The sequence below is a fragment of the Alnus glutinosa genome, chromosome 11 (assembly GCF_958979055.1).
Source record: "Alnus glutinosa chromosome 11, dhAlnGlut1.1, whole genome shotgun sequence".
Classification (NCBI taxonomy): domain Eukaryota; kingdom Viridiplantae; phylum Streptophyta; class Magnoliopsida; order Fagales; family Betulaceae; genus Alnus; species Alnus glutinosa.
In genome coordinates this window covers 26,776,332-26,788,410 of record NC_084896.1, presented here as the reverse complement: position 1 = coordinate 26,788,410, position 12,079 = coordinate 26,776,332, and the positions used below count along the sequence as shown (strand labels likewise).

The window sequence follows — 12,079 nt, the reverse complement described above, 5'->3', positions numbered from 1 at the left end:
GCCATGCACGCTGCTTGAACAGTTTAATTATGGACAAAGGAGGAGTCATGAACAAGCACTACATATTCTATACGTACGCCGCACGTTGACGATTAATACAAAGACGTAATTGAGCTCCTGCAAATGAAATGTAGATCATCTGTCGTGTGGCTCTCAAACAATAGCGGGTGGGTTGGCTTATAAAGAAACACAAGTTTGCCAGTTTGGGATAAAAATACCTTTTAGCCTTTTAACTCTATGATCACCACGTTTGCACTAGTACTTAACGGTAATTCCCAAACGGAGTACTGTCGTCACAAAATTCAATAATAGTCCGAGATCATGGTAAGATTTTAGAGAAAATTATCTTTCCTTTCTTTTATAGAAGACAGAAAGAAATGAAAGGAAATCATATTTTTTGTTGGTTTATTTATTTATTTATTTTTTTCCTATCAAAGATTTGGGGAAATTCAAGCTTGTGGTGCAACTTATTATGAAGTATGAATTTTTGCTTTGGTTTATCAAGCACAAATTACCTGGCCTATGCCTCCAAACTATGACATAAAATTAGGTTATGACAGTAAAATAAAAAAAGTTGTTATCGTGTACAACAATGATAAATAATATGGATTCGAAAAAAGAGAAAGCAAGAGAAAATTAAAACACAGATTTACGTGATTCAGCAGTACGTATGCCTACGTTCACAAGAGTGCGACTATATTCAATAATGATTTAGAGTTACAGCATAACATATTTATAACAAAACCCTACTGTACGAACATATATGAAAAACTCCAAAATACTCTGTATTTTTATTTCATAATTATATATAGGTTATAGGTTATTCTACCAAAAATATTTCAAGATGAAATTCATTAATTAAAATGAATGAGCGCATTACAATTATTACAATACTAATAGAAACAATTAGAGTAGCACAATTTTAACATCAAATTAGTTTGGAGAGACCATGTATAGTAATTTGGGGGGCAGCCATGAGGGCCCTTTTTTCTTCTTTTTTTCAAGGATTTTGGGAGGCCATGATGGTTGTCGAGCCACGCTTGTCTCCAATATAATTGGTTTTGTTATATAGCTAGAAAGATTAATAATTTGGAGAGTCTTTTCAATAAGAATATAATATAGCATGTTAAAACATCACTCTGCCACTCAAAAGCTTAATTAAGCATATGAATTTGGTTCCAACCATATATATTATATTAACTGCTTATACTGTACGTGACATTTTCTTTAATGTGCGTGCAACATAATCTTTTTTACACTTGCATATATATACTCATGAACATATTCCATATTTCTTCAAATTTCAATTATTATTTTTGAATTAAATAATTTAAATTTTTTCGTATCAGCTTTTGGCTTTCAAAACATGAATAAATATGAGAACTATTATTGAGGGGATAAATGTTAAATTCTTAATATCCTAAGAATTGTCAATACTCCTAATTTTATTTTATTTTATTTTAAGAATGATTTATTACTAGGCTCGTGAACCACATGCAGGCCTCTTTTTTTTTTTTTTTTTTTGACAATTCATGCAGGCTTGTTTACTGAACTGAAGAGTATCCAATTAGTCTTATTTTAAGAGTAAAATTGTATTTTTACATTTTTGTGGGCGTACAACTTTATTCTCTAAATATAACCAACTGGATGCCCTTCAGTTCAGTTGAACCGGAGAGGATCCAGACAGATGCCAGTTTTATTAGTATTGCATTTATTCATAATTTAATGGAAAACCACTAAAATTTTATCATATTGTACGAGATGAAATTCATAAGTCCTGTTTGCATTGGTTGGCAAGGCAACGAGTGGACTAAAGCATTGAAAGAGGGGGTAAGTACGTACCCTTTTTAGGTTGAAGAAATGATGGATTTCAAATGGTTGGTTTGGTTGGGATTGAAATAATTTTTTTTACAACCATCCTATTTTTCCTATATATATATATATATGAGTGGATCGAGCACATTGAATTATTCTTAATGGAAGACGTGACACTGCAAGAAATAAGGCAATTGACATTCTATTCAAAAAGCCCCCCAACTAAAGACAAAAGCGGTAAAAACAGTGTGCGACCTTTTTATAAAGTCACTTACAAAAGGTAGTATGCCTTTAGCCTATAAAAAAAAAAAACTAATTACTTCTTAGTTCAAAACGTTGGAAACTCATGTCATACCACTTTTTGGGAGTAGGTGAATTAATAAATTGTAAAACTGTTATAGGAGTTGTATTACTCATTACAATATGGTCATTCCCCTCTTGTTGTAGCCTCTACCGTGGAGAGGTGGGCGTATATAAAAAAGAAGAGAAAGGGAGAAGGTTGATCCCAACTATATTATATTAATTACTTGAAAGATGTTATGTGTATCAAATTTTTTACTAAAAAATGTGTATTAAAGTAATGTGGATATGATCAAAACAATTAATAAAGAAAAATGATATGAGTACAAATAAATCAGCTCCACATTATTTTGTTACCCTTTAATACTATTTTCAAATTAAATTATTTAAATTTGATCAGAACAGTTTTTGGCTTTCAAAATATGAATAAATATGATAGCTAATGTTGAATTCTTAACATGGTAAGAATTTAAAGGAATCCTAATTATATGTCTACCAATTTTAGGCAAAGTGGTTGCAAAAGTTAATTAAGTGTGCGTGAGCAAATGAATATTGGGTATGCGCATGCATTTATCTTCTTGATAAGAATCTGAGGGCTGATTGGCAGGGGACAGGTTAACGTCTCCTTGCCCCCCCTTTTAATAAAAAAAAACATTTATTAATTATAAATGCCGGTTGGGGGACGGTTTTTCGTCCCCCAACAATCAATTCCCTAAGAATCCCTGGTATATAAGAGCTACCTTATGGGTAATGATTGGGGGGAGGCCATTGACCCGCTCCCTCCCCCCCTTTATATTAAAAAATTCACTTTCAATCCACTTTTTGTTTTTTATATTATTTTATTCCTTCTTTTGGATTAAAGGGGAAAAGAAAAGGAAATTATATTTTTTGTTCGTTTATTTTATTTTATTTTTCCTATCAAAAATTTGGGGAAATGCCTGTATATCATTTTGTAAGCTAGGAAATGATCTTCTTCCTTCTTTTTTTTTTTCTTTTTTTTTTTTGCTTTGGAGCTCTCCAAAAGTAACGTTTAGCCAAGTTTTAGCTAAAATTCACAAAAATCATAATTTTACCAAGTTCTCTTTTCATTCTCTGGTATAATACTTGTTAGATTTATACTCCATATTTGGAAAAACAATCTTCCTCGTTATCTCATTTATTTTTATATTCATTTTCTCACTCTCTCTCTCTCTCATTGTCTAACTCTTTCTAGGATTACGGGGTGATTCTGAGAATAAAAAAAGAATAAAGTTAGAATAAAACTTAATAAAATAGAGTGAGATTTAGAGAGTTTATTGTATGGTGCTTTTGTAAAGTTGTTAGTTAAATTAAAAAAGGTGAATTTTTTTAGCCAGATTTTAGTTAAAGAATAGAGAGTTCACTAGGGATGCTCTTAAAATCTATTTGACTTTAAAATTCTATTTCACAACGTAATCTCAAACAAATTCTTATTCGGTTGATAAACTTGTACTTGGTTCTTGTAAAACTGATCGACTAACTGCTCCATGTAAAAAATCAAGATTTTGAAATTGGAAATTTCATTAATTCATTTTGTCCTCTGTGCAAAGTCAAATTCAAACTACCTTTATTTGTTTTCCAAAGAAATATATATACATGGAAGGTTAAGATGCTAAGCAATATTCTTAGTTTCCAACACAGCTCTGGGAAGGATTATTGTTATCAACCTAATTGGCTTTTAAAATTATTTTTGGGTTTAAGATGAATTACTATTAGATTTTGATCTATTAGTAATTTTAAAAGTCAAATCAACTTTGAAAAGACAAAAAAAGAACAAAAAATGATCATTAGCATTACTCATATATATCGAAGGTGAAGATGGTTAGCAATATCTTACCAAAAAAAAAAATGCTTAGCAATATTCTAAGTGGGGAAGATTTTAGAGTAACTTTTCATGCCATCATCACTAAAAAAAAATTAAAATGTTAACCACTTAAAACATTTTGCATTGCTCAAGTCAAGACCACTTCATTTTGCAGATTATTAAAAGACCACCAAATTTAATAAAATATGACTTGAGCAATGCAAAATGTTTTGACTGCAGAGCAAACAGCTGGCTTCCGTTTAAGGTTTGTCTAGTGAAAACTACAAGCCATCTCAAATGTCAATTTTTTGGTCTCCACGACAGTAATAAAGGTTTGTTAAGCGTCCTACCTCGTTTGAAACGAACGAGGATTATTTGAACAGGAGGGGATCTATTTGGTGTAAATTTAGGGAAAAATTTGTTCATTTACATTTTATGAACAAATTTCTCCTAAATTAATACCAACTGAATCCTCAAATGAAGTAGAGAGGATCCAAATACCTTTGAAACGGTTGGCAGAGTTTTAAAATTTTTGTCTCTGTCCCAATTTTTAAAGGGTTAATATAAAATAAATTTACGAGTAAACGCATCATCCACTCTCACTTAATGAGTCTTTAAAAATTGAATATAGCTGTTTTTTTTTTTTTCTTACGGATTTCAAATGAATCCTTACATGTGTCTTCGGTCCAATAAAGTGATATCCATTAAGCTCCGTTAGCATTTTTTTTTGTCACATCATATTAAAATAAAAATAATTATGGGGTGTCCAACTACCCTTAACCTATTTACTCACATTCTACCACCATTTTACTATGTTAACGTGACATTGTCAATCTACTATTGATTTTATTTTATTTTTTTCTTTTTAAATGAGATCGATAAAAGGGTGACTTGATAAAGGGGTGGCTCAGTGGTAGTTGGAGGTGGCTCGGTGGTGATTTGAGGGTGGCTAAGCGGTGGTCTAAGGATGACTCAGTGGTGGTCTAAGAATTACACAATGGCGGTCCGGAGGTGGCTCTGCAGTAGTTCGGCGGTGGTTGATGTGGCCATTTTGTGTACAAAAATATTAATAATAAAATTACCATTCGCAATAGCATGAATCCTTGTAAGATATAAGTAGATTGAGGGTGTCGAACCTCAAGGACTGTAAGGGTATTGTTATCAAGTTTATGAAGATTAAAAATAACTAAAGAAAAGATTGTTGAATTAGTGATTAACTAAAGTGCATAAAATAAACATAAAAGAGGATTGTAATATAAGAGAGAGAAAGAGTATAATATTGACTTCACCGCTATTCACACATCAATGGTTAATCACATTTAATAAGAGAAATTCATTCTATGTATGTTATAAATAAACAAGAAATTACCTTATTAAAGCATAAGTATAATCCATCTTTGATTGGCACGAATCGTCCACCTAACCATTAAGATGCGGTATGACCCATCTTCCCTAAGCATGGATTAGTTACGTCTTTAATAGGATACATACATTCAATAGAATAGTATAACCCATTTTCAGTTGGTACGAATCGTCTACCTAAATTACATTAAACTATGGTGTAATACGATTCGTCTTTCCTAGGCATGACCTATCTAATCTTTTTGATCATATGTCAATTAAACATGTTGTATAATCATCATTCTCATAATCACATAAACCAAGAATGATTTGAGTTCAATAAATGTAAAAAGCTTTCGAAGACAAGAGAAGAATTCTACTAATATTGATTATGAACTCGAACAATTGCATTAAAAGATGAAGAACAATATCAAATTGTAGCAATTCTCATAATTATATAACCAACATGCATAAACTAAAATTATCTAAATTAAAATACAATCAAACAATTGTATTTGGATAGGGCTACATCTATACCCTATAAAGGTTTTTAACCGCTCATGATGGTGTTGGGATGGCCTCCTACCATGCATGTTCTTCTCCTCTACAACTTGTTAAGCCTCCAAGAAGAATTTTCTGTTTAAAGCTAAGCACATCTTCTCTTGAAGCTTAAGGGTCTATTTATAGGGAGCAAACAAGCCCTAGAAGCCACTGGAATTCCAAAAAAAAAAATTAATAAAAAAAAAATAAAATTGTACTTGAGTCTTCTAGTCAAATTCTGAAGCAATCATAGTACAAATCGGAATAGGATTTGTCCAGATTTGCAGTTATTTATTGTGGGCCGATTTTGGCATAGTAAACATCCGAATTAGAAAAAATCTATTTCAGACATATTTGTTGAATGTTTTATTATCTTTCCAACGCCACCAATTTCATTGCAATCCGATATTTGAGCAGAAAGTTATGATCAAAATACTAAGACTTATGCAAAATCCAAATTTGAATCCAATTCGATTTTGACTATTATTGGAGAAATTCCAATTTAATCTTTTCCTTGATTTGATTAAATTAACCACATCTTCTAGGTCTTCTCAAAGTGTACTTTAAGACCAAAATCAATGGAATTAATTGTATGTTTATTTAAAACCTGAAAACAATAAAACAACACAAAATTAAACAAATAACAATGCTAAGGAAATAACAGATGCAAGTTAAGGAGCTCGAATATGCAACATTCGGCGCTTATCAGTGGCCCAGTGCTGGCTTAAGTGGTGGGTCGGTCGTTTGAGAATGAGAAATTCAAACTTAAAAAATAATACACAGGTAAGCTGAGTGAAGGAATGGTAGTTTGAGCGAGATGCAAATGCAAGGTTGTATAATTCCTCAATAACAAAGAAAGGAAGTTGATTTTCAAGCCACCATATGTCACTCAATACAGTAACCATCAAACGTAGGGAAAATGTAGTAAGGTTGTCGTAACGACTCCATTCTTCAACGCATAATTCGAGAAAAAATATAATAATGAAGCTCGCATCCAGCAGGATCATTTTCACATAATCATCATTGCTAAGTCTGCTAGTAAGTGAATAACAATGACGAACTTCTGCTTCCCTATCCCTTATAGTGCTTACTAAATTCTCCACATTTAGCTAAACCTTTTCCACAAATATTTTGAAATATCTCTCTTTATTCCTGCCCATAGTTTCCAATCTTTTAACACTGTGGTAAAAAGGCCCTATTGATATAATCTAAAGGGTGTAAGCTTTTTCGTTCAATTTGTAAAGATCACTTGGAACCCTGTAGATACAACATTCACGTGATAAGGCTATTTCATCCAACGTATACAAACAACAATTTATGTCAAATAATATACTGATTTAAGTATCGGAGTGTTTCTGTTTTCCGAAAACTGACAGAATTTCGGTGATTATTTTTTTTTATTTTGCAAGAAGCCATCATCGTAAGGAAAGGCCCTCGAAAAAATTGTTTCAACAAAATGCATCGGGTACAAGATTAATGTAGTGTATTTGTTGGTTCGAAAATCGATATTAATCCATTCCTGAGGCTAAAACTTTCTGTAGAGGTAACACTTAACTTGGTCTTTGTTTATACCATCGTTTGCCGATTCATGTGTATGATGTAACCGGGAAACTTTTGTTGTTGGCCTTAAACTCAACCAAGAATACTGACTCCCAATCATAATGTCCCCTAATGATGAACAAGGAAAGTAATTCCGAAATATGGGCTCAATGCTTACATGATACTATCATACTTGAAGCATCTACTATGCGTTGATTTGCATACGAGCCCAAAAAATAACAACATTAACAACACAATGAGACACACAAAATCAGCAGAGGAAACAGAGGCAATCTACGGTCCTCAGAGAAAAATATGATGTCGGGTCCGTGTCCCTTGGTTCACTGCATATATCCTTTCTGAAAACGCTTGTAACACTCACGTTTTTGAAGTTATATAATAAATTGGTTCAATGAACTGTCTCTTTGGCGTCCTATAGCTTTAACCCTTTCTTTACACAACGTATACAAACAACAATTTCGTGAAAAAACTTTTGGGAAAATTGCATCAATCACTCCTAAGCAATCTTTTAAAAAAGAAATGTTCATCATCTCCACCACTAAGTTCTCCATCATCAATGCCTCATCTCGCACGTTTAGAGCATTGCACCTTTCTACTTCCCTTACCTGCATTTACATTTATACATTAATTTGCATGTAACTCTATCAAATGTTAGAATATTAATTAAATTATTAAATTCACTGCTTCTAATGATACGCTTAAAAAGATAGAAAATTATTAATTTAATCATTTAATTAACATTCTAACACTTTCTCACATGTTAAACCTACACGTAAGAGAGAGTATGAAAATATTAATTTAATAATTAAATTCATCGCTACCTATAAGTTTAAATTTTTGGAGTAAGTGGTGATTTAACAAGGTATCAAAGCAAAGTTCATGTGTTCAAACCTTGTATCTCACGTGTTAGGCATCCCTTATTAAGAGAGAGTGTTAAAATATTAACTAAACGATTAAATTAATAATTTCATATCAGCGTAAACTTTAAGGACAAATAAGTTTTACTTGGTAATTAACGTCGTAGAGTTTGGCTTACTACCTCCAATGAACAAATAAACGGAAGAAATGGGATGATTGAGGGAGAACTCCAGATATTTTTTCAACCGAGGCCATCTCCAACGTCTATTATATATTTTTCCTCAGGGGGATCGATCTCCAATGATTTTTTCACCGGAGGTAAGCCAATCTCATTGTCATATGATGTTCTACTAATTAAAATGAAATAACACACACACATTCTTAGCAAAAACATGTAAACAAGCAAATAAATGGTAAACGGCAGATCAAACCTACCATAAAATGGAAAGGACATGCGGCTCTTAGAAGTAGTTTTAGGTAGCTTGAGAGGGCATGATTAAAGTGGAAGAACAGGGAGATTTTGACAATTGCATATTTCAATCATGTATCCATCAGGGTCATGGAAGAAGAGCTGATCAACTGTGATTCCACCTTCTTCCACCACTGCTGTAACGTACTCTATATTCATCTCCTCCAGCTTCTGCATAAGGAGCTTCATGTCTGAGCATTGGAATGAAATGTGGTTGTCTTTTGGATTTATTGCCCCCTTCTTTGTTGGGACATTGTCTGACTCAAGCAAATGTATGCCAATACCATACTTGAACAACCTAAACAAGAACCCTTTTAGTTCTGGGGTTCACATGGCTAAAAAGAAAGCAAATTTAAGCCATACAAAGTAGTTGATTTATTTTTTTTATTTTTTTAAATGGGTGACATGGAAAGTCACTTAAAACATGATACATCAGCAAATGTGAAATGGGTGTGAAAAGTGGAATAAGATCATCTCAATTTTATTTAATAAAATTGATATTATCCATTTCAAATTAAAGGTTAAGATTTAAAGTTTATGTATCTAATGGTGTATATGAAAACAATGTTTGCATGTCTTTTAAAAATTTAAATAATATGAAATCATGTACACTATTAGATTTATCAACTTTAAATCCTAACAAAAAAATTGATAGCATCCACTATCCATTTCATTTGAAATGGAGAGGATCCTATTCTGTGAAAACACTGAAAAGTAACTCATTAATTAATATCCTAACACTTTCTTCATATGAGCTAAAACATTTCCTTGACAATTGATACTCAATATTTAAAATATTTAATTTAAATAAGAAGCGACGGGCAAAGATTGTTTTAAACCCCTTCCCCATCCCCTCACCTCATTTTTTTTCTGCGTGTGTCAGTATAAAAAGTAGGTCAATCTGAAAAAGTTCAACATTTGTTTTTTATTCCTATTTTACCCCTTGTCTTGGAATATAAAAACCCCAAAGAAATAGAAATAAACTAAAAGGTAAGGGTAAAATGGGAATAGAACGAAATGTTGGCTTCTTGAGGAAGCCAACATTTCGATCTATTCCCATTTTACCCCCAACTTTTTACTCTATTCTCTTTTTGTTTTGTTTTTCCTATTGAAAATTAGGGGTAAAATAGGAATAAAATATAGTTGAATTTTTCTTCTGACTGACACTTTTCGTACTGACATATGCAGAAAAAAATGAGGGGAGGGGAGGGGGAAGGGGTTTAGTAAAGAGATTTCGTACTGACACTTTTCGTATTGACATATGCCCCGTTTGAAAACCCCCTTGCCCTCTCCTCCCCTTGGGTTTTTTTTTGAATGATTGAAAATTAAAATTGATGTGATATAAAGTTGATATAATTTATATGAAAAAGTGAAAAAAAATTTGTATTGAAGTGAGTTTTTTATTTAAAAAGTAATAAGAAAGTGTTGATGTGATATAAAAAGTGGAAAAAGTTAAGAATGTTTTGAAGTTGATGTTTTTTGGGAGAAGTGAAGGGAAGGGAAGGGAAGGGAAGGGGAGGGGAAAGTGGTTTTCAAACGGGCCATTCAAGATTCTTTTGCTCTCAACTCTACTTCTATGTTAAATTATTGATAGTCTAAAGAATTTAGACAAATAAATCAGCATGTGCACGCACTGATTTGATGGCATGTGAGGTGGATGTGTCAAAAAGTGAAGCACAAATAGTTATATATGCATTGTAGTAATTATGAGAAAAGTAATGGGTGGGAATTTAAATTATATAATATAAAGAGGTAGAAGCACTTTTTCTTTTCCTATTTTTTAAAGATGTAGAAGTACTCAAGCACATGCTCGCATAATCATGTTATATAATATGAGAATTTAAAAAACAGCAAATTTAATAATTTTTTATCTACTTCAACTTTTGATATAAGTCAGAGCAAATGTTCTTCCAACTTTTTTCGGTTGATTTATCATTTATGACATGAAAACTTTAAAATATAAATTAAATAATTAAATTAACCATCATCTTTTGTTGGTTTACGCTTTTGAAATAAGTAGATAGCCAATAAATTATTATTCATGACCTTAAAACCTAAAATGTGTTAGAGGTCTTGAGCCAATTAAGTAGGACCATCAAAAGGGATTGATTAAGATCTTTTATAATTATTTGTCCGAATTTGAGAGAATTTAGATAGGTGATTGTGAGAAATCACTTATAGAACCCACTTAAAAATTGAGTTGTCCAACCATTTATCCGGTTAGGTGGGTTCCATAAGTTGTCAGGATTCTCTACATGTACAATTACTTGTCCAAATTTAAGAGAATTTAAACAGGTAATTGTGAAAGAGACCACTTATGAAACCCACCTGACCAAATAAAAATGAGAAATCCTAAAGCATCTATTGTAGTCTTTCTGTACTGACATGACATCTTGTTTTTAATTAAAAAAAAAATACAGCTTAATGTCTCTTTCCTTTTTTTATAAAAAAAATAGGGTAACATTTCAGCACGTACAGAAATATTTAAGAAGGACCACAGTAGATGCTATAGGGTTTCTCTATAAAAATTGAATTGTCCAATCACTTATTAGGTCAGTTGAGTCTCATAAATAATCTTTCAAAATCATCAACCTGAATTCTTTTAAATTTGGACAAATAATTATAGAAGATACTGATCCATCAAAAGTTAGCGAACAAGTCGATATGGCCAAAGGGTTGCACGCATAAACACCCCCAAAAGTTTTTGAGAAAGCAATGAATTAAACCCAGAAAATGAAAGAAGAAAAGAGAGAAAATGGAAATTAACAGAAGGAAAAGCAGGTGAGAATATGGAAAGAGTACTGAGCATATATACCAAGCTCCTTCAAAGTCGAAGGAAGAAGGGCGTTTGATGAGTACAAATCCCAAGACGTCTTCATAGAACCTCACAGACTTTCTCACGGACTTGCAGACAAATGAGACATGATTCAAAGACAGTAGAGGCAGTGTTGTTGAAGACGGAGCTGAACCCAAAGAAGACAACCTCTTTATCTCCACCTCTTCATCCATCCCTCCCATCTCTCTCTCTCTCTCTCTCGATCTCTCTGAACTCTCTAACACTAATATATCTGTATTACCTTAAACTCACACTATCATGAGCTTTATATAAAGCAGAATACTATGCTGTAAGTACGTACCTAACGTACGTACAATGCGTAAGTGTGAGAGGGACATATCATGATGACATCCTCCTCATCATGTCATCCTCATGTCATGCATTGTATCATCTTCTTATTTTCTAAAATTATTATTAGAGTATTTGTAGAGTTCATTTAGAAAAGGAGATGAAGAAGAAACAATTCATTTCTAGATAACATTTTTAGAAGCATGCATCAAGAAATGAATAGGAATACTTCTAAAAAGCAGAAACAAAG

General features: G+C 32.3%; 1 protein-coding gene across 1 annotated transcript; it reads right to left on the bottom strand.

The window, feature by feature from the left end:
* Positions 1 to 7,767: 7,767 nt before the first annotated feature.
* LOC133882590 (glyoxylase I 4-like) lies at positions 7,768 to 11,744 on the bottom strand. The gene is made up of 3 exons (XM_062321794.1): positions 11,521 to 11,744; positions 8,672 to 9,003; positions 7,768 to 7,983 (listed from the first exon to the last, which is right to left on the bottom strand). Exons 1-2 carry the CDS (start codon positions 11,721 to 11,723, stop codon positions 8,733 to 8,735), a joined length of 474 nt encoding a protein of 157 aa, XP_062177778.1. The 5' UTR covers positions 11,724 to 11,744; the 3' UTR covers positions 7,768 to 7,983; positions 8,672 to 8,732.
* Positions 11,745 to 12,079: the final 335 nt, after the last annotated feature.